Here is a 23,729-nt window from a genome sequence, read left to right as displayed (position 1 = left end):
AGTTGGGAGAGGTTTGTTACATTCACTGACTGGATGAAAACCAGGATGAAGATTTGACCCGTATGATAAGTACATCTTGGATATTAAATACAGCATTTACAATGCTGAATTTATTAGTATTATAAGATGATGAGTCCTGCTTCCTCTTTGACGTCACAAATTTGCCAATCAGAATACGATCCCTCTCTACCAGACATGGCTTTATCAATGTCTCATCGATGCTATTGAGATTTTTGGTCCTTGCTACCCATAGCGAAACTGTATAGAATGCAGACACTATCGCATTTTGTGGTTTTTGTTTGCACAATGAGTCAACATCTAACCTTGAATTATGTTGATTCAGTTGATGAGTCTCAAGACAAACATGACATTGTAGCAACTGCTCATGATTTTCTCCGAATATGTGAATCGGTATTCGAGATGACTGTGATAGTATTTTATTTCACCTTTACCTCCTTTTGTTAAACATTAAAGTTTATCAGAAAGATATGTACGACGCCACGGACCAGTATATCTGTTCATTGGAGTGCGACCAATATCAACAGGACGCCTGATTATAGAAAAGCGCTTTTTACTTGCGTTTGTTATCCACCAAGTGGGGAGTTACCCACCGTTTGGGAACCATTTCGCAATTTTGCGTTAATCTTTTATTAAAATCTCTGAATTCAGTTAGTTCCTCCCGTCAATCCTCTCACACATACGTACACATATACATACAATGCACAAACATCTCTGAACGCTATTATGAATAGCAAGCTATTCATTAACAAAATTGATAAGTTTCACAATGCTAAATCTAATATTTACACAAGCATAATGCATAATGTATCCTTCAGCTTTTTCCTAAAAAGATTTAACAACTGATTTCTTTCCACCGAAAAACCAATACCAGTTGCAAAGGCAAGGTTTATCAATAAAATCAATTAGTGCTTGTGATTCCAGTATTATTAGAATGGATTTCTATCAATAAAAGTATTCGGAGAACTTTGTATGCAGTATAGTGCCATATGAAGTAGATTATCGAAAGATACTTTAGTACAACTTTAATTGAGAAAAGTAAGCAAGGAATTAATAAAAAGCACGTAGAGGACTAACCGCTTAATCAAAAATCTTCACCAACGAATCTGACAATAGAAGCACAATAGATTGTCTATGAAGAAAAATGATGTGCTCATAATACTCCCTCAGCGGCAACTTTGTGGCTAAGGAACTTTAAAATATAACTTTATATAGAGGCTGACATAATAATAGCATGGTCCTTGCATTTTTATTTGATTTCCTAACCATTGGTACCTCGAATATATGCGACAAATATATGCTTAATACATACACAATGAATCATTAAAACAGGTTTGTATTAAGATAAAATATCTTAGTTAGGTGTTAAACACGTTTGCATAAATAAGTACGCAAGCAGTTGGAGCAGATAGTGAGATTGCTTATTTTCCTGATGACTTGACTGTATTTCAAAATGACTTGCTCTTTACGTCAATGTTAAAACGGTAAATGCTAAACCATTAAAATCACAATATTAGCGTACTTTGCAAATATATTACAAATATACAGTATAGCATAAATTATGTTCATTTTCTACTTTGATATCAGACCAGCACATAGTGTGTAGATGGCAAAGCATTAAACATGTCGAGAAGAAGTTCAATTTACACGTACTGCAGAATTGCGCCCTCTGTAACATCGAATCAGGAACTTTTGGCAACAGCTCCTCGCCGGCGTCAGACGGAGAGAAATAAACCTTTGGAATATGAGATAAGCCCAGTAGCTGGGAAGCGACAGAATCGCAAATCCATACTAATCCGTAAGACCGACGGAGTAGAATCCCGTTTTGCTTTCAATGAAATATTCGAACAAGGGGAATCCCAGGAAAAAGTGTTCACGGTCATAGGTAAATCTGTTATAGAAAATGCTATTAGTGGATACAATAGTACTGCTCTTGCTTACGGACAGACTGCAACAGGCAAAACCTATACAATGGCGGGTGATGGGTATGCGAATGGTGAAAGTGAAACCGATGAAAAAGGTCTTATACCCAGAGGACTTGAATATATTTGGAGCGAATTGAAATCCTGCGGCCTGTATCAAGATTTCGTGCATGGAAATTTACAAAGAAAAAGCATACGATCTGTTAGACGTACAAACTCATGGGATCGACAAAAAAACTTTTGTTACGAAGAAAGAGGTAAATTGCAGAATGAATCGAAACGAAGTGCGGATGCAAAATCTTGCTGTCAGACAGGTAAAGTCACTCGAAGAAGCGATGGAAACATTTCTAGAGGGAAGCAATAACAGGGCAGTGTCGGAAACATATGTTAACAATGCGTCTTCGAGGTCACACTTCGTACTCACGGTTTACATACAAAAGGAACTCGACACCGGAGTCATTAAATCCAAATTGAACTTTGTTGACTTGGCTGGATCAGAAAGATTAGGGAAAGGTAGACTCAAAAATAAAGCTGCTGAAGAGGAAGCGAAAGATATTAATCGTTCGCTTCTTTTCCTTCGGGAAGTTATCGAGGCTACTGCAATATCCTCAGTGTTTAAACCACAAATCTTTCGCAACACATTGTTGACTAAAATACTGCGCGACAGCTTCACTGGCAAATGTGTTACTAGTTTAATAGCGACGATTAGTTCGGATGATGAAAACATTGAAGAAACAATTTCGACTTGTCAATTTGCACAAAGTGCGTGCAAAATTAAGGTAAAATCTAATCGTAATCAAACCGATGACTTGAAAAAGGTAAACTTAAAACTTCAAGAAGACAATGATCGACTTAGCGCACGCATAAGTGAGTTGGAGGCAAAAGAAGAAGAGCCAGAACTAACCAGTGAAAGGGAAAACAATTTAAAACAGCGTGTGTTCGAATTTTTCACAAACAATGACCCAAACGCAAAACTCGAGGTCGAAGATGTCAAAGAACATTTAAATTACTGTTTCCAAGAACTCAAAATACTTGGAAAAGATGATCGAAAATAGATATAATATCCAAATTCCATTGTTATTTTTTCAGTCGAACTTAATATCTCGATCGAAAATGCTGTATCATGTATATCAGTGTGTCCTTTCAAGATGTTATTTTACTTCAATTTCAGCAAAAATTGCCAAAGAATTTACATATATATATTATTACCGGGTTTAAAAATGTTTGTAACGCTTCTCAAACCGAAAAGTGATTATTAAAATCAATAGCAATAGCTTCTACCTTGCCTAATAATCCGGCCCTGACTATATCGGACCAGTTTGTACGCTTTAGCGTGTTTTACCGTTATGCATCGGCTATGGGTTATTCAGCTTTATCATTATGCATATACCTATGTTAAGTCGTTTTATATTGCAAAAGTTTGCTTCAGAATAAAATCGTTTTAAAATAATTTTATAAAACTGTCATTTCTCTAATTTTATAATGAGGTTAATGAATATTATCCCAAATATTGACAGTTTGGAAGGTTAAAAAACCTAATGCAGATGAACTGAACAATTATACCGTAATAATGCCTTTATTTTTGAAAAAAAAAAGAGAAAATACCCATATAAAGCTATACTGATTTATATAAGGAACGACGAATATAAGAATTAATACATTTTTACTATTTCGGATCTTTTTTTTTTTATCGTAGACCAGTTTATTTAAAAACGAAATTAATTTATTTTAAATTATTCTTTATTTATTAGTATTTGGCCATGTACACCATTTCTCGCGACTCAAACGGGTACGAGTAATAATAATAATAATATAATAATCTTTATTTTGATTTCCCCAAAAAAACATACACATAACAAATAATGAACACATAAAACAAACACACAGAATAATGGGAAATCGGGAAAACAGGCAAAACCTCGAGTAGGGTTTAAAACACGTATAAATACATGTGCCTGTTCACCCATGATATTACACTCACAAACATATTACAAAAGAAAGATAAAAACACGAACGTGTTATCGTTCCAACGTTCGGGCGTCCAACTTGTGTTACAAACAAAATGCAGGTGCGTAGGTTCTAATTTAAAACTGTTTACGTCGAAACGGACATGATTCGGGCTGTGTTTATACCTCGAATTTCTGGTGCCACGACGTTTTATCACAGTCTTCAACTACGATTTTATTGAGAATAGAATACTACCATGGCATGAATTGCACATTATTATTGTGTGAACCACATAACATTTGTCTCGAAAAGGTAAAATTCAGACACCCTATCAAACCAGAATGATTGGGTTGTTAATTACAGATCGTTACATAGATTTTAAAACTGGTAGAATTCGAAACTTCTAACATAAATGTTCTTAGTTGTCTATCGGGTTTAATTTGGGATGATGAGTTAACTTTCGTTCGCATTTCGGGAGTTGGGATCGAGCGATAGCTTGAATAAGGTTTCAATAAACCGAGAGAGCGATACTTGTTTTTTGATGATCGATTTTTGAAATAAATTAAAGTACTAGCCTTCTAGCGAAAAACAGTTCGGTGGAAGGTCATTCTACCAGACCCATTGAAGAGACACGTTATGTAAAGGCAAGCTAGATAATTGTCACATTGCTTTTAACGCAAATGCCTTTTTAACCCGGTTCGATCGAACCCCCGGGATGAAGCTGTAACAGGAATTTGACAAAAATCCTCTGAAATACCTAGTCAATTGTGTAAAAATCCCGCGGATAACCAAACTTCCACGATGAGACCTCTCATAAAATAGAATGACTATGCATATTTTATACCAGGACAAAATATGCTAAAATTAAAAATAAATCGGATAACAACAATTTGACGCGGAACCACTGAAGGTCTTTCACAGAATTTATTGTTGTTATTGGACACGTAGTGGACATAACGATCGTTTCAATATTATGTTGTTGTTGTTCTTGTTGTTGTTCTTGTTCTTTGACACGTTTTTAAAAAGTCGCTTTTCTCTTCGAATACTGGGCCAATTGCTTTGAAATTTTCAGTGGTTGAAGATTAATTTTTTCGCTAGAAGGCTATTACTTTTGTTTATTCTTAAATTTTATATGAATCCTATGAGATATGATATTTCATACAAAATTTCGCGGTATTTATTTTTACTCATGGGAACACTGTTTTACACTTATTTCAAGCGGTTTCGCGATCGATTGTCTTGCTCAGTACTACAGCTACTGTAGGTCGGTACTGGTAAGTTGCCATACCGGTGCCGTAACGCAGTGAAATTGACTTATTCCTTCCGCGGTATTACTAATGCTGCAATGCAAGTTTTATAGCCTATCGTATGCGGAACGGAATATCAGACCTACAGGTTCGGTACCGGTACTGGTAGCTCAGTACGTAAGTACGATACTGGTACTGGTGCCGGTACCGGTGTCTTACCACAATGAAATTACCGTAACTTATTCTTTCACGGTCCTACCAGTGCAGTAATGCAAGCGTTGTAGCACTTGTAGCCTACTATATTTGTTTATTTTGATGAGAGTCTACTGGAAACAACATAAAATTTGAAAGGGAAGAATTGTTCTGTGATCAATTATCTGTCCTAAAGTGTAAACAACATAAAATTTGCAAGGGAACAACTGTTCTGTGATCAATTACCGTATATGGCCTACAGTGTACAGGTAAGATGCTGCCTGACTGCTAACTCAGTACCGCTTGACACGTTTTTAAAAAGTCGCTTTTCTCTTCGAATACTGGACCAATTGCTTTGAAATTTTTAGTGGTTAAAGATAAAAATTTTCTCCAGAAGGCTATTACTTCTTTTTTCGCTATGACGTCATCAAAATTATGTGACTCTACGTGTCCATATATTTGAGCATAGCTCTCTTGTTTGTTTTTATGGCGCTTATAACTTCAGCGGTCTTTTGCGCCTTTGATCAATTCAAATTTAAAAATACTATACTAAAATATAATACAATATTTACAAATATATAATCATACAATTGAATCAGGGGCGTAGCCAGAAATTTTCAAAGGGGGGGTTCTGAATTTTTTTTTGCCAAATTAGATGGAAACTGCTAGCGGGTACGATCGAACGCTGGAATACGCGCGTTTTTAGTAGTCTAGGGGGTCATTTCAAGCTACGGAAAATTGCTATCTATGATACAGAAAAATGATTTTATTTTTTTTACATTTAAAAAAAAAGGGGGGGTTCGACACGCAAAACAACCCCCTGGCTACGCCACTTAATTGATTCAATTACAATAAGTAGACAAAGAGATATAAAAAGAGTATTAAAAGATAAGTTAAAATACTACTTTTTGATTTATTTTTTGTCTGGAGAGATCTTGAACTATGGGCCATGCATGTCCCCATTCCCGCGAATAGTAACGGGAATAGGATTCACCTGTTTTTAAATATTTACTAGCTAAACTAGCTCAAATAATTTGGCTATTTTTGCTGCCAAATATTTATATTGACATTTTAATATTACATACTATACATAGTAATTATGAAAAAATATATCAACACAGCCTAGAAAAATGAGCAACTATAGGCGCCCAGTTTTAAATCATACAGTGGAATCGGAGTTCTTTTTTACAGCACATGTACTTTTTGGCACGGCTATGAATTCTGACTATTTATCGTCAAACGCTGGGGTAATTTAGTCCATCGACGTCGTTAAACTAAATCCAAAGCAATTATTCCCCTACGCAGGTATTAAATATTGCCTAAACTCAGTGGCGGCGCGTCAATAGGGCCAACCGGGGCAATGCCCCGGTTGTTTTTTCGGTATAACAAAAAATATTCGAAAAATACCTCAATATCGGTTGCACAGACTGTCTACACTAGCCATATTCTCCCGACATGGTTCATTTTTCGCTCGCAAAGCCTTCGCCGAACGTCGACGGGACGACACCGATTTTGCCCCGGTTGCTCATTGTATATCGTATTCTCTATTTTATCTTCCACTCGGCGCGTTTGTCTCGTTTGTTTTCTGTTTCTTTTACTAAATCATCGGGACCGATCGGGGCTAGCCCCGAAATTATGACGACACAATGCCGACGTTTCTTACAACAACGTGTTGACATATTCACGCGTTCCTTCTCGTTCGTTGGTTGCTTGAAGAGTTGATAGTTTCCTCGCCTTCGTTTTTGTCGCTTGTTTCGCTATTTGAATCAGTTAGAGACCTTTAGTCCATTTGCTTTCGATTTTCCACATTCCTTTTGAGCTCCTCACTTCTTTCCGGCTTCGCATTTCTTGGCCTTAGACCTCATAATGAATAAGGTTGATGCACTACTTCGCACTCCGTTTTCGCAGCTGCCGCTGGAACAAAAATTAGAGGTACAACGTCTTGGGCCTTATCAACCAAAAAATTGTTCACTGGAACAATCCCATGACGGAGGAAAGCGTCGGCGTACATTCTGCGCAGAAACTTGGTATAAAAAACACGAATGGTTTGTTACAGCGAGGACAAAAATGCACTTTTTTGTTTTTATTGCCTACTTTTTGCGTGTAATTTGGTTTTAGAGATCTTAAACATCTTTCCGAGCGTGCCAGGAATCATCAATCTTCTATGGAGCATCTGGACAATGCAGTAAAATACCGAACATTCGGAAATGTTAATATTGCAGCACAGTTGGATGAAGGACGCGCGGTTTTTTATTCGTCGGCACAACCAAAACGTCGAGAAAAACCGCCATGTTCTCGGTCGATTGATAGATGTTTTGAAGTTCATTGGTTGTCACGAGCTGTCCCTCAGTGGGCACGATGAACGGGCTGGCTCTTCTAATAGAGGGGTATTTTTGGATATGGTGGAATACACCGCATCCCTAGATACAGTATTGAGAGATCATCTTGATGCCGCAACTGTTTCGAAAGGGACATCTAAGGATATCCAAAATGATTTGCTCGACTCAATGTATAAAATTTATTTACAACATTTGGCTCTGGAAATTGAGAATTGCCAGTTCCTTTCGATTCAGTCTGACCAGACAACTGACATCACGTGCGTTTCCCAACTGGCTGTGATTTTTCGGTTTGTGAAAGATGGTAAACCTACCGAGAGATTTCACAGTTTTGTACCAATCGTTGATCGCACGGCTTGCGGGATATCGGCTGTACTGAAAGAAGTCTTACAGCCTTACAACGCGAAGTCAAAATTGATAGCTCAAACTTATGACGGCGCGGCAGTCAATCGCGGGTCGAAACATGGTGTTCAAGTTTATATAAAAGAAGATTTTCCTCATGCGCATTTTTTACATTGTTATGCACACCAATTTAACCTCGTTATTAAAAATATGTGTCTTGATACCCCTCTCGTCCGTATATTTTTTGCAAATGTTTCGGGGTTTTCTTCATTTTTTTCCGTTTCGCCGAAGCGCTCTGACCTCCTTCGCCAGATATGTAGCCGCCGTCTCCCAGCTTGTGCACCAACACGTTGGAACTTCCAATCACGCGTGGTGCAGGGCGTGTCCGAAATTAGGTCTGAGCTCATTGAGTGTTTCAATGGCATTCAGAGCTCTCCGGTTTGGGACGAACGCTCTGTGAGGGAGGCGGCAGGTCTAAAGCGTCTGCTAGAAGATGGTGAGTTTTCATTTTTTCTCCACAATATTCTATCACGTGGATGTATTATACGGCGCATTGCAGTCAAGGCTAATGGATGGAGCGTCTGTGCAGTCGTGTATTTCAGACTTCTGCGATGCTGTATCTCGTATCCGGAAAACAATAAAATACGACGCACATGGAGTGCTTCTTTACGCCGCGGGCAAACAACGCAGCGTTTGATTTTGTCTGCAAAGGAATGCTGTGACATTCTGGTGAATCAAATAGGCGATCGTCTGCGCACTGAACACCTTGCCGCGTTCTCTTTGATGAACCCCAAAATTTTTTCAAAATTTGCACGTCAATTTCCCATCCATTTGTTGGCTACTGTCTCCAAATTTTACCCCATAATAAACGTGGGTAAATTGGAAAATGAATTGCGATGTATATACACCAATCAAACTTTTTTGAACATCACATCAACTTGCGCGCTCTATGGGTTCCTCATAGATAACACTCTAGTAACTACCTTTGCGGCGTCTGCAAAATTTCTGGTCATCATTTTGACGACGCCTATTTCTTCCGCCAACGCAGAGCGAACATTCAGCACGCTGAAGCGTATTAAAACGTATCTCAGAAACACAATGAAGCAAGATAGATTAAATTCCTTGGCTGTTTTATCCATTCACAGAGACGTTATTTCTGGGATGCATGACTTTAATCAGCGCGTCATTGAGCATTTTGCTTCCAAGAAACCGCGGCGTGTTGCATATATGTTCAAGCAGTAGAAGTCTAGCAGCATATATATCTATGAGTGAGCGACGCATGTCCTTATCTTTGCATTACCTTTCCTTTCTTCATAGTAACGTTTTAAACCTTATTTTAGGTTTTGTCTGCTTTCCCGAAGTTTTTGTTAATATGTCATTGTATCTATCTCGGTAAATATTGCCTTTACTTTTGAAAGAGGTTTCAAAATAAACTATGTCTATATTTATTAATCCTTTGACTTGGACCGGTTTTAAAGACACTTCCTTATCGTTAAAAATTGTCGCTTTTGCCGATTGGTTGTTACCGATGGAATGGTTTTTATACTCATAAAATGATGGGAGAACTTACAGCGCTCATCCTGTCCCCGTAGATGGGGGTGACTTGGTCCCGCAGTAGCTTGCCCCGGTTGTCAAAATGACCACGCGCCGCCACTGCCTAAACTGTCTCAAAATATACGATAGTAATTTTGAAATGTTATAAAATAGTAAAATAAAAAACATTCTCGACGTATTATAGGTACTTCTAGTCGGCGCTGATTGATATCCTTTTATTTTAACTGTAATTTATTGCCGCGACGATTACGATTAAACACAAAATAAAATATTTTAAATATGCTTTAAATTTAAACGTATGACGGCTGCGCTAGAATGCGTGGGCGATATTGGTTATTCTTTTAAACACGAAAAACGATATTCGAAGTTTACGATTTTAATATTGAATTGGTATTGAACATCCCGGCCTATAAGTTTTCTAATTCAACACCGAGATTACTAGCGTCGGTGCACAATGCATCTGAATCAAATAATGCATCTGGATACCAAACATCAATTTCATATTATGTGATATATCTTTTTTTCAATCTGAAATAATGTGTACTATGGATAACGCTCAAAAACCATTGTTTTAACCCGCCTGCCCTACACAGCACACTTAATTGAGGTAATAGTTACATAGTATCGGTATCGGAATATCGGCCTTTTTGTAATATCGGCGTATCGGTATCGGCATTGTGGGATCCAAATTTTCGTCAGCCGGTTCCGTCACACAAATGTCATATTTTTTTAACGGTTCTGTTACAAAATTCATGTCTTTTTCCAGTAATGCTAACCGTTTCGCTGATCCCATAAAATTCCGTGAGACGGTTCTATAGAACCGGTGCGAACTAGCTGAATCCCACTACTGAATATAACTACCTCACTTTTTGACAAAAGGTCAACTTCTTCTTTCTGATTTTCAGTTTTTTTATTATTGACTTCAACCATCTCTTCTTTTGTTTTAGGGTCCAGCATTTTAGTCACTTCAACCACCTTCCGTGAGAAAAAAAATTCATCCCCATTCTTGTATTTTAGGGTTTAGCCTTTGAATAACTTCAACAACCACTTTCTGTCTGAAGAAATTTTATCCATTTATTTTTTTAGGGTTCATCATTTTTGTGAATTCGACCACCGCACTGTTCGTCGAAAGAAATTTTATTCAGTTCTTATTTTCAACCACCCACCACACCAAAACTTTTTTGCTCGCGGTGCACTGAGCAAATAAAATTAATTTCACGGCACAATTGTAAAAAATAGAGTCAGATTATTCTGCAAATGTTAATGCGATGTGTGTGCCTGCTTTAAGGAACAATTGAAACGAGATTTCGGAGTCGCAGTTCTTACCACTTCATGACAGCTCCTGCCACGAACAAACCGCGGCGTCTTTTGCTATGATTTATGCATTGGGGGGTATATACACCTCAATGATTTTGTGGCGCTATTGCTGGTATATTCACAAAGTTATGTACCATATTTTAGTTTACCATGCGGAATTATATCTACTTAAACCTGGAACATAACCCCAAATCTATCAAGACTGTATCCATAAAAAAAGGTTCCAACTTACCCAATATTTGTCCCCATCAGGGGCAGCCCTGTCTTTACGGCCGACCTGTCGTGGTTACGACAGCAAAATTTTACCCGCCATTGGTTTTCAATTTGCTGCCGCGGTAAAGGCAGCTCGGCGCTCGCCATCGGTTTGTGGCAGCTAAAAAGTCAGTCGCCATGAGTTTGGTCATAACGGCCATGGTTAGGAAATATCGCCATGGTTTTGCGGCAGCTTCAGACGCCACGAAATACTTGAAACTGCGCTTGAGATTTCGTCGATCCCTTTTCTGCTTTTAATATCATCCAGAGCAGAAAATGCAAATGATTAGATTACTTTAATAGCTTCTGCACCGATGATTGAATAAAATTTGTAAGCAGATAGTCAAACCTTGTCCAAATTTGCTTTTCGGTTAGCCAAGGGCCTAACTAAGCTCGAAAATCAACATGGTGGAAGGTGGACGTCTTGTTTACAAAAACATTTTGACATAACAATTACTACACGGGTGATTGTAGTACGGCCAGGCAAATACAATAACGCGTACTTATGCCCCGCAAGCTCACCCATTGCATGCACGCCTATGTGTAATACGAATAGCTTGTTTTCTAAAATTTTAAAAAAGCACCGCGGGACACAGTTTGAGAAACGCTGCTCTATGGGTTCAGCCCTTTAGTGACTTCAACAACCAACTTTTTGCTGGACGGATTTACATCCACTTCCTCCTTCTGGGGTTCAGCCTTTTAGTGCTTGCAACCACCTCGTCTCTCTAAAAAAAAAAGAAATTTGATCCTTTTCCTCCTTTCAGTTTTCAGCTTTCTAGAATTTACATTCTTGGGAACACTGCAACTTCCGGATTTCAAATTTATTCGTTTAATCGTTTTCCTTCAGTCTTGTTGTCTCATTTGTAGCAACAAAAAATTATTTTTATAGTAATTGATTGATCAGTATATGCGAGGGTCTGCCTCTCAGTATGCATAGGTCTGTAGGTACTGTACCGTACAATAGATTCAGTAGAAAGTTGTGAACCCTATTTCAGGACTCCAACTATTCGGTATTCAGCTTGGCGAAATCTTTTTTTTTATGCCATTTTATTGAATACTGTTCATTCTTATTTACAAAATCTGTATTCAATTTGGGAACTTTTATAAAATTATTAAAATGGTAACAATTCTTATTTTTTATTACAATTCCCTCTTTTTATTCTAATTTCTCCTAGGCTTTTTTTTTGTTTTGTATAGGATTACGGTATTGTTTATCCTAAGCTTTTTCTTTTTTCTAACTTTATTACAGCCATGTAGTTGTGTGTGTGACTCAATAATGTTAGGTGAGTGAACACCTACAGACCTAGGCCTACCACTTCTTTTTGGCAAAAACCTTCCATCTTAAATTCCTGTATTAAGTAGGTTTCAAACCTTATCCAAGATTTTGTTTGCTCTCCTGATTTCATAATCAGTTTTTATTTATTTTTTTTTATCAATCAATAAATCGCTTTTTATGCTGAATATGGAGTCGAAATAAACTTACCTTATCTATCAAGAATTGGATAGGATAGGATAGGATAGGATTTACATATTTATCCCGGGGGAGAGGAAAGCCGATAAGACGGCTTATCCATATGGCGAACCACGGCCTCTCGTCCGGTTACCATTCCAAGTCGGGTATGGGATTAGTTTTTACTGTATTGTTTGTTTTCGGAAGCATGGACTTGGTGGTGGAGGAAGCCGTAACCGACCAGCGGTTACGTGAACCACCCAACGACGGCGAGGAGTCCAGCAATCCTCTCGCACATAACCATCCCTGCATGGGATTCGAACCTGCGAACCCATGCAGAGTGACTAGAGGTGCGGTGGCGAGCGTATTCCTAACGCTTAGCCCGTTGAGCCACACCGCCGCGCCTTATTGCTTAAATCTTCAACTACCATTGGGTCTAGTATAGTTTAGTACCACAAGTACTTCCAGTAGGTGTAGCACAACGAATTTTGCATATGTTATTCCTAACCCCCACCTGCAGACCTGACTATGCCATCCAAAAATTACGTCACTACGACATCACCATCACGTCATATGGCTTGCCAAAGTATAGTTACAATCGCCCGAAATGGCATCTGCGCCGCCGATAACGAACTCGCTAACGCCGGCGATCTCTCTCCTATGGTGATCGTTGTGACGAAAAAACGAGAGAAATACCTTGCTCGATTCGGGTGATCGTATGCGCGTATTGGACGACCATCCGCATACTTTGGTGGGTCCTATTACGCCACTGTGACGTCCAAATGACGTAATTTTTCGGTGACGTAGTCAGGTGGGGGTTAGGATTGACATATGCAAAAATTGTTGAGCCAGGCCAACTAGAAGTGGATGTGGTTCTAAACTATACGAGACCCCCACCATTAGTTAATCTGGTGGAAAGTTTTTAAACCTTATTTCTGAATTAACTCAACTAGGCCTACCATACATGCCATAAATATTCAGATATCAAGAAGTGCTGATTCCTTAACTACCATTATTTGTCTGGGCTACCACATGTGCATGACTGCTTGATGTCCTGATGCTGTGATGTCTGTAATCAGAAATCATAATGCTGTAATGAGTTTCCATGCAATAGCAATATTCTTTTTACATGTTTCAAGTCCAAATTAAAAACTGTTACATTTCTGCATGTATTTCAGTCAGTTTCTGCATCTTTGTATCTAAATACTTGGGCTATAATGGAATATTCCGTTGACTTAGATCACATGTCACACGCTGTAACAATACTAGAAAACCTTGATGAAATGGGGAAAAACAAACAAATGTGTGATTTTATGATAAAAGTTGAATCAGAAGAATTTCCAGCCCATAAAAATGTATTGTCAGCAGGATCCGATTATTTTAAAGCAATGCTTTCTCATGATACTTCTGAAGCTCAGACAGGTTTTGTTGAAATGAAACATATATGTCCTGTGTCGGTAAAAAAATGTATTGACTACATTTATTCTGGAAAACTTCTCGTCACCAAAGAAAATATTGAACAAGTTTTAAACACCGCCAATATGATGCAATTGCAGAAGATTTGTGATGGTATTTTTGATTTTCTTGCGAAAGAACTAACTCCATTTTCTTTCCATTCAACTAAAGATATTGCTGAGTTTTTTAATTCAGCCAAATTGATTGAAAATTGTAAAGAGTATGCACAAGCAAATTTTCTGTCCATTGTCAGACTGGATGATTTCAAGTTTTTCGAGTATAAATATCTTTCATTTCTGATTGAATCAAAAAATACGAAGGCTTCTGAAGCTGCCAAGTGTAAAGCATTGATGATTTGGACAAAATTTGACATTGAAGCACGAAAATCAACATTTTGTGAAGCTTTTTGTAAACTTAATTTAGGAAAAATGCCTTTGCAATATCGAATGTATATGCTGGAAAAGGATTCTTTGTTGCTCAATTCGGCTTCATGCATGGATAAACTTCTTCAATCTCGCATGTTTAAACAATGTAATGTTGAAGCAAAAGATATTAATTTTGAATCTGATGTTGATGAGAGCGACAATGTAATTGCAATATTTGATACGCCTTCAAAATCTATCCAATGCTTCCATCCGCAACAAAAATCTTGGACAAAATTGTGTGATGTTAGTGATGAGTTTAATGATCATGTGTTTTCTACTGCACTGGTTAATGACATCATTTATGTGTTCGAAATAAATAGCTGTAATTATACATTGGATTATACTGCACCAAATCCCAGCTGGGATCAACTTCCATGTCGTAGTTTAACAGATAATAGAGTTACACCAGCTGTTGTTGACAATATTATCTATTTATTTGAAGATTCTGGAGAAGGATCCTCAATTGTAGAAAAGTTTGATATATTATCTAGAATCTGGTCATATGCGACAGATAGACCTCAGCCAGTTGCACATTCCCTCACTGCCATTATAGCAGTGAAGAATTATATTTATGTCATCGGTGGACACATTACAATCAATTCTGCGAAATTTGACCCAGTGCTTTCTGAATGGACCACTATTCCAAGAATGCCCACTAAGAGATATGGCGCAGCACCCGCAGAATTTGATGGGAAGATTTATGTGATTGGTGGTTGGACTTACGAAGAAGGTGAACTTAATGTCGTTGAATGCCTAGATACAGTTACTGAGATGTGGACCAGAGTTCCCGATTTAAACATTGTCAGGGGATCATTTAGAGCTTGCGTTATCAAGGGAAAAATTTATGCTGTTGGAGGTGAGAGTTCTGATGACACAATAGAAGAAATGGATCCCACTGAGAATACTTGGAGAGTTATAGAAAGAATGACTGATAAGGATTATGAGTGTTGGGGATCTCTGGCACTGAACGTGTGCTTTTGAATTTTGCACTAAATTTTAAGCTATTTGGATTTACAATCTATGTAGCTTCTGTTTTATATTCTATGTCTAAATAGTTGTAGGTTACTATTTTTCATTGTCGATTTTTCCATATTTGTTCATGGTTAATTTTAATCAACATTTTCTGAAGTACATGCCCACAAGTACTTCTGATTGGCTTGGCTCAACAATTTTGCATATGTCATTCCTAGCCCCCACCTGACTACGCCATCCGTAAATTACATCACTGCAAAGTCGCAGTGACGTAATAAGGCCCTCCAAGTATACGGTCTAAAAGACACAGATAATCATCCGAAATCAAGCAAGCTATTTCTCTCGTTTTCTCGTAACGATACCGATAAGAGAGAGATTGCTGGCATTAGTGAGTTATTATAGTCGGCACAGATGCCATTTCGGACGATCGAAGCTATACTTTTGCAAGCTCTATGACGTGATTATGATGGCGCAGTGACATAATTTTTGGACGACTTACTCAGGTGGGGGTCAGGAATATTATATGCAAAAATCATTATGCTACGTCCACTAGAAGTCTTGCGGCCACATACTTCATGAGACCCCATTTTTTATGATGTATCTGTAATACAGCTGGCTTATGTTATGATGTTTATTTACCAGTTTCCCAATGACTCTGTCATTTTGTGGATTGTTACATTGTATGTCTTTACAGTTTACAGTGAGACTTTTTTAACTTTATATTTTTTATATTAGATTTATATTTTTGCACATATTTCAATTGATATCAAGATGAAGATGTATCAGATAATTTTACTGTAACTAATTTCAAAATTGAGCACTGTAACTTTTTGACTTAACAGACTTTATATGAAGTAAGTTCTATAATGTAGTCTTGGCATAACAGTAGTGTCTCATTATGGATGCCCTCCTGGAACTTATTCCTGTGCCTGAAGCATGCTATAAGCCAGTATCAGGAGAATGTGTTCCACTGAATGGAACGGATTGTTTTGGAGCTCCTTTGGATTACAGTCACACTTCTATAGACTTGGTTACTGATTCATCAACTTTGGATGATGCAAGAAAAAAATTGCTTCTTTGGTCCGGTATGTTTATTTTAAATAACCTTGTTGTTTTTGAGGTTTGAATGTAACAATATCATGTTTGAGATATGTTTCTTTATTGAAAATGCCTCCTTTGTCTGCTATGTTTTTGAAACATTGGTGCAATCTTCATCGTAGACAAGTTTCTGGTTCCTCAAGGGGACTATTGTTTCATTTTCATTATTACATCTGTGTGTTGGGCAAGGCACCTATTTTAGAAAAAACTCTTGCACATCAATGGTGTGCAATGTAATAAACAACAGGCCATTGCGGACTTCTTCTGTTAGATGATTGAAATTGATCATTTTTTTTGCACTGGATAATCTAGCAAAATAATTGAACACAATTTTTATAGATATCATATATACCGGTAGATACTACAATGTACACTATGGATGTAAAATATAGGTTTTGGTTTCATACTTAACTAGAATATTATAGTATTCTTCTGTCAGTGCAAGTTACTGTAACCATTTATTATACAGGTCTTAGAAGTGTACCAAAATGTTGGCAATTGATACAACCATTGCTCTGTTCACTTTATTTACCAAAATGTGAAAACGGAACAATAAGCCTACCTGACAGGTCTGTATATGTGACTACACTAATCCTTTGGAAGCTTCATTATTTATTGACATTTAGAATGTTATGATGAGATGGTTTGTATGCAAAAATATTTGGGTCATTTTTTATATTTTGATCACTGCCAGTGGTGCTCAAACTATAGCATTACTTCAATACTTTACATCATTTTTCGGAATTTGGATTGTAGTTGTTTCTTACAAAATGCTGACATGTCACACTGGTAATTTAACACATTAATTTGATTCAAAATGAAATATTCTTTTATTACTTATTGGCTTGCGGTGTTCATATGCATTATGCATTGATAGACAAATTTAGCAAGGAATGAATAATCGCACAAAAGCTGTTTCAATATTAGGAGTTATATATTACAAATAGGAATTTTCACACTTTTATCGCTTTTGTTATTTTAAATAACAATAACATAATGTCATTCTATTCCATGACAGTTGGTATTTTGTCGGCCCAATTTGAATTCTTTCTTTTGACAGGTCTCTCTGTCAGCAAACAAGATCACCATGTAAAATTGTTGAGATTGAGAACGGGTGGCCAGATTTTATGATGTGTGATAATGACAATGTTTTTGCCGACAACTGCCCTGTGAGTTATTAATAATTTCTATATATACTTCTTGAACTAATTTATATAATCAAAATCTAATTCAGAAAATTGTAGTTTTTTTTCAAAATGAGGAACATTCAATTGAAATGATTCAAGACAAGAGTATTGAGGCACAATGACACAAATTTATATCTGTAACATATCGTCAGACTTTCTCATATATCATTCAACCACAACAAGAAAGGCGATCGCAGCAAATATATGCTTGTTAGTGTATTGCAAGACTCACTTAAACTAGTCATCTTCACTTTTACTGCAGCGTCTCGCAGCTGTGCACAAAGGTATAGAATAAAGATAAGTTGTTAGTTCTGCAGAAGCACGATCGATAGCAAAAATTTATTTTGCACTTGAATATCTTCAAAGTGATCTGGGTTCTGTTTTAGTGTGGTAAAATTGCTGTTGAAAATTTTATAATGCTTGATGTTTAAATCAATTCTATTTTCTCCAAGACTGCCATTGAAACCAAATTCAATGAATCTGAATGTGAAAAACCTCTCATGGAAACGTCTAATCCTTCATCATGGTATGAAGGAGTGGAGGGATGTGGACTGCAATGCATGAACCCACTCTTCGATCAAGCAGAACATGACGACATGCATGTTTTTATTGCAGTATGGGCTTCTATTACAGCTATTTGCACATTATTTGCAATGGTGAGAAAAATCTTATTTTTGAATAAATTCTGAAATTAAACTTTTCTAATATTTTCACTTTAATCCTTTATTGACATTCACAGGGAATATTTTTGATAATTTTTACTAAATATTTTAAGGTAAAATTTAACATTATTATGTATTTCTCACATTATATTATTGGAAATACATTTTGTTTAGATCAATGTTTTAGAATAAGCTGTGAGATCATTCAGATGCCAAAATTTAAATTTTAAATTTATTTACCTCAGATTGCAATGTTAATTTTGTTTAACAAATTGTATCATGCTAGCCTAATAATTCCATTGCAAGTTCATTGCTGTTTTGAAGCTCATAGGCTTTGTTTTTTTTATCAAGTCTGGCTGAACTGTAAATTATCCACTTCAGTTATTCTATTTGCCTCGGGCTATTTTTATTTTGTCAACTCTCATAGTAGATTATGAATAAATTATTTTCAACTCTTAATAATATGTTCTATTTTACAAATAATTGTTTGAGAATCGGTCACACACCCCATAATCACAGTTTAGTGATTTTCTTTATTCCAAGAGAGTGATAAAATGGAAATTTATAGACAAATATGATAATATAAATCAAAAATTTAATACTTATCTAAATGTAATATTATATATAGGAATCATGAAATGATTTACAAAATCCAATCTGAATTTAATAAAGAAAATAATGCTTTTAAGGAATTCATGGACCGCAATGCACATAATATGCTCCATATTCCAAGAATTCATTATTCCATTGAAAATCATCTTGGCATGACCAGATATTTTATCAGGCTGTTAGTCCGTTAAGGTCCATCGCTTTTGTTCGGAGGTTATGGTTCGTAACAAATTACCTTTTCCCTTTTTAAACTGATTTGAATTTCTCTGCTGGAAACAGTGATAAACAGTTTTATCTCATAATTATACTGAGTTGTAAATGTGGATAAATCATTTTTATACTTCTTCAACTTGTATAATAGTATGATATTTGAATGAATTTTCAAGTTGATTTTATAATAACAATAGTTCAGTCATATTTTGAATATGAATGGATTTGGTTTTAGGGTTATATTTTCATTAAATATAATCCTAATACGAATTGACTTGAAAATAGAAGGGAATTCAATTGTCAAAATTAGCACAATATAGACAAAGTAAATTATTTGCACCAACTATTACAGTTTGACTGAAAACTGACTATCTTAGCTTTGAATTCACATCCAATAATGGGGGCCAATGATACTAGATCATACAGGGTGACCCAGACAAAGAGAACAGATTAATTTCCTATTTGCTTCTACGAATATGAAAAAAATTTATTTCACACAATTGTACACAAAAGTTTCGGTAATCTAAGACGCTTTGCACAAAAGTTATGTTTTCTATCGAATATGACCTGTGTTTTGTTTTTTTGGTCACTCTACAATTATATGTCTGCAATCAATATTATCATTTCTAATCTAATTAACCAGATTGTACGTTCTTCACTCCAATTTATTCATATTCATCTTACAAACACATTTTTCATGTTGTTCTTTCAGCTTTCCTTCTTTATCGATTGGAAAAATTCCAGCAGATATCCAGCTCGAATTATTTTCTACATAAATGTTTGTTTTTTCCTCTGTACATTTGGATGGTTGGCTCAATTTTTTCAAGATTCAAGGAATGAAATTGTTTGCAGAAAAGATGGAACTGTCAGACTTGGAGAACCTGTGTAAGATTATTTCACATGAAAGTATATTCATGATAAAAAAAGGCAAATATAAAATAAAAGAAATTGTTACCGGTATGTTGGATGTTTGAATTTTTTTTTTAATCTGATAGTAGAGAATTTTCATTTCTGGTATATGTGAGTGACTTTTTCCATACTTGTTTTTCTACTTAATCAAATATTTGAATATATATGTTATTTCATTGTCCAGTTTTGAGCTATGATGCTTTCAAACTCTTCTGTCTTATTTCATTTTTTCAATGTTACTTTTTGTGAAGATTGAATGTTTTGTTTTAATTGTTGCTGTTATTTCTATTCTGTGTTGAATGTGATTTCATTTATATCTTTATTATGAAATGTTTTTTATTTTATTTTAGTGGGCACGATGAGTCTCCTTCTTGTGTGATCATATTTACGTTCGTTTATTTTTTTGTTATGGCTGGCGTTGCATGGTTTGTTGTGTTGTCATATTCATGGAAAGCCATGTTTCAGGCTCTAGGAAAATCAAGTGAACCTCTTAAAGGAAAGGTCGGTATTACTTAACAACTTGAATAATTGAATATATAGCCTACATCGATTTCTATTTGATAATTTTCGATAATTTTTCCATATTTTTTGCATGATATAATTTTGTTTTTCGTTTAATTTTTAGACTCTTCATTTCCACTTGTTTGCATGGTCGATAGCTTTTGCTCTGTTAATTGCGTCCTTGTCAGTATCACAAATTGATGGTGATTCTATGAGTGGAATTTGTTTTATTGGATACAACAATCATTGGTATTTAAATTTATAATTGAGTTCGTTTAATTCTAATTCAATGAGAAATATGTTATGATTTTCCATATTCGGCCAACTGAAGTTTGATTCAGTAATGTTGGTTTTTGTCTTTTAAAAATATTCTACAAAATAAAACAATCACAATTTGAACACATTCAAGGTAGAACAAACGTAACCTTTTATTGTAAAAAACAAAAGTTCAAGAGTTAAATTCATATTTCTTTTTTATAGAAGTAATTCAATGTTTTTTTTGGATCATCCTGTATACTCAGAACGTTAGTTGTTGTTAATAATCATGAGCCACCTATTGTGAATTTTTCTTAATTTGAAAGCTGGGAAAAGAGTCAATTCATTGCATCATTAGTGGTTAACTATACTCAAGTTCATCAACATTGCTTGTTTTCAGGTATCGCATGGGATTTCTTCTGATACCTATTGGACTGATGTTATTTGCTGGTGGCTTTTATTTATTTGGTGGACTCGGTTGCTTACTCAGCCTAAAGACAGGACATGATGGTCTTCTGAGCGAAAGTGCTATTTCCAAGATAACATGGACAATGATTAGAATAGGTAAACAATGTAAAGAGTTGGTTACTGAACAGTAACATTACATTATGGAGTCGCCTAAGTAAAGCGTCCTAATTCCATTTACATGGAAAATCTCTGGATTTTCAATTTAATAACACCTAATCTTAGTAAGTCATATCTAAATTTTCACTCAATATTTGGAAGATTCAACTTCCACTTGGTTTTTTCAGAAATTTGAGGTTGAGATCGTTGCTTTTTTTTTAATATTCTCAACATATGATATCCAGTTAGACCCAGTCATTGGAATGATTAACTTGGATTTGGGAGTCGTGATGGTTGCTAACTGATCATTATAAGCGTTAAGAACATGCTTGCGGCCACACATCCGTGAATCACGAGTTTAAATAATACAGGGATAGCCTGCTTGAGCCAATTAAATAATGACATTACCCATGCCATTAATTTAAAACGCTTGATCTATGACCGTAACCTGGGCAGATGACCAGATTGGAGGTTTGTCATGTGATTATAGTCCTTGTATTTCACTGAAAAAAAATTTTTTTTTTTCAGGTCTCTTTGCATTGGTTGCATTTATTTTTGTGTTTGTGACTTTTGCATCACATGTCTACGAAATCGTCAACCAACCTCTGTGGGATAGAAGCTTTCGTGATTTCATTAGATGTGATGCAAATATTACAATTTTGGAAAAACTGAGAGTGGAAATTGATGATCCTGCTGCACCTGAAGCAGGGGGATGTAAAATTAAAAATCGTCCCAATATTGCAGTCATGAAGGTTTGTCTTTTGATTTTATGAAAGAAGGATGTTATCTTAAAAGCAATGAAATTTTCATAGAATAAATCAATTTTTTTGATTTTTCTAATAATAATTCATTGTAATGATACCTGTCATCATAACATACTAATGGGATATTTTAACAGAACACTAACAGAATAATAAAGAATTTGACACCATGGATAGTTTTTAGTTGGGGAATTGGGAATTCTTCTTTTTCATATTATATTGTTTTAATTTTGTGTAATTGTTTTTATTCAGCTTCACTTATTTGCAATGTTCGGAACTGGAATAGTAATGAGTACTTGGGTTTGGACGAAAGCATCTTTCATGAATTGGAGAAGAGCCTGGTTCAAGTGAGAAGTTTTAATCATTTTAGTAATTAGCTATCTCAACTGAATCTGAAACTTATATTTTGAACAAATTAATGGGAATATCTACAACAAGTGACTTGATTGCCTTAAACTTTCCGATCAGTCAAAATTATTTAGTATGGTATGATAACTCCATTTGCCGTCAAAGCAGATACACATTCCTGCTTCTGTGAGCCTGTTACGAACAATATTGAACAATCACCAAACCAGCACCCTCATATAAATACCTCATATGTAATACCTACTTAGTAATAATAAGTAGAGGCTCAATGATTACATGTGTGTGGTGAAGCAAGCAGATTGAAACATTCAAACAGTAAATATTTATTTATATAGAAGTTATTAAGTAAAAGTTAGTGTTCTAGTTGGCCAAACGTTGAATTATAGCATCAATTTTGAAAATAGATCAAGTTCAAATCAGACAAATCAAAATTTTGTAAAATTAACTTTGTCAAAAAGCATCTGGATTTCAGTGACGGGTTGTCTAAAACCCTGTAGTATAGTATAGTACCTTGCCAATATGTATGCTTACTCAAAACAGTAAATAATATTTACTTACTGTTTGATAAAATAATTTTCTTTACTTTCAAGGTTAATTGGACGTAGTGATAATGAAATGAAGAGAATTCGTCGCAGAAGCAGGATCATTGCCAAAGCATTTGCCAATCGACATATTTTGGGCCGGGGAAAGCGTAGAGATGCAGGGTATGTGAATAAAAATTTACCTATCTTTTAACTTCTGTAACTGTAAGCAAACACTCCTTCACTCACACTTTATTATTGTCTTCTTTTCTGGGCCAGAGACTCAAGCTATTCTGAAATTTTTTTTTTAATTACTTGTTACCAGGGAAGAAAATGAGGGTACTGATAATGGTGGATTCAACCCAGAAGATCTTGAATTCAGTGAACACACAATCACACATCAGGATCCTGTTGGGATGGACTTTGACTTGAATAGTGTATCTCAGGTAAAATCAATATCAATAAAGTTATTGTCAGTAGAGGTTGTGCGAGACTAACTCCCAATTCTTTCTCAATGCATTTGCGATAATGAATTTGTGTGCGTAAAATGCAAGGATGCTGTAGCAGGAATAAAAATACCATACTATGCAGTTCAAGAGTCCTGCTGCACACTTACACAAATTTATTTCTGTAAGGTTTCGTCTGACCTAACATCTA

The 23,729-nt window shown here is 35.8% G+C and overlaps 2 protein-coding genes and 1 pseudogene across 3 annotated transcripts in view; all 3 read left to right on the top strand.

The window, feature by feature from the left end:
* The first annotated feature begins 1,589 nt into the window (after nucleotides 1-1,589).
* LOC120336332 (kinesin-like protein KIF6) lies at nucleotides 1,590-3,589 on the top strand (annotated as a pseudogene).
* A 9,404-nt stretch (nucleotides 3,590-12,993) lies between these two features.
* LOC120335995 (kelch-like protein 12) lies at nucleotides 12,994-16,272 on the top strand. The gene has a single exon (XM_078116532.1). The coding sequence runs from the start codon at nucleotides 13,795-13,797 to the stop codon at nucleotides 15,436-15,438; it is 1,644 nt and encodes a 547-aa protein (XP_077972658.1). The 5' UTR covers nucleotides 12,994-13,794; the 3' UTR covers nucleotides 15,439-16,272.
* Nucleotides 16,194-23,729, top strand: part of LOC120339173 (protein smoothened-like) — a 26,048-nt gene continuing 18,512 nt past the window's right edge. Inside the window, exons 1-12 of one of the 2 annotated variants that reach the window (XM_078116530.1) lie at nucleotides 16,194-16,514; nucleotides 16,997-17,096; nucleotides 17,588-17,696; nucleotides 18,167-18,370; nucleotides 19,908-20,080; nucleotides 20,455-20,605; nucleotides 20,730-20,854; nucleotides 21,261-21,424; nucleotides 21,953-22,176; nucleotides 22,438-22,532; nucleotides 23,142-23,255; nucleotides 23,398-23,518. In XM_078116530.1, the coding sequence (XP_077972656.1) occupies nucleotides 16,328-16,514; nucleotides 16,997-17,096; nucleotides 17,588-17,696; nucleotides 18,167-18,370; nucleotides 19,908-20,080; nucleotides 20,455-20,605; nucleotides 20,730-20,854; nucleotides 21,261-21,424; nucleotides 21,953-22,176; nucleotides 22,438-22,532; nucleotides 23,142-23,255; nucleotides 23,398-23,518 (1,767 nt within the window). In that variant the 5' untranslated portion in view covers nucleotides 16,194-16,327. The remainder of the gene's footprint in view (nucleotides 16,515-16,996; nucleotides 17,097-17,587; nucleotides 17,697-18,166; nucleotides 18,371-19,907; nucleotides 20,081-20,454; nucleotides 20,606-20,729; nucleotides 20,855-21,260; nucleotides 21,425-21,952; nucleotides 22,177-22,437; nucleotides 22,533-23,141; nucleotides 23,256-23,397; nucleotides 23,519-23,729) is intronic. The other variant, XM_078116531.1, reaches the window with a different exon arrangement.

Source organism: Styela clava, chromosome 9 (genome assembly GCF_964204865.1).
Source record: "Styela clava chromosome 9, kaStyClav1.hap1.2, whole genome shotgun sequence".
Classification (NCBI taxonomy): domain Eukaryota; kingdom Metazoa; phylum Chordata; class Ascidiacea; order Stolidobranchia; family Styelidae; genus Styela; species Styela clava.
The sequence above is the reverse complement of the archived record's forward strand: the minus strand, read 5'-3'. Positions and strand labels throughout refer to the sequence as shown.

Excerpts from the sequence above, each read along its gene's own strand:
- LOC120335995 (XM_078116532.1), top strand. The coding sequence starts at position 13,795 with ATGGAATATTCCGTTGACTTAGATCACATGTCACACGCTGTAACAATA.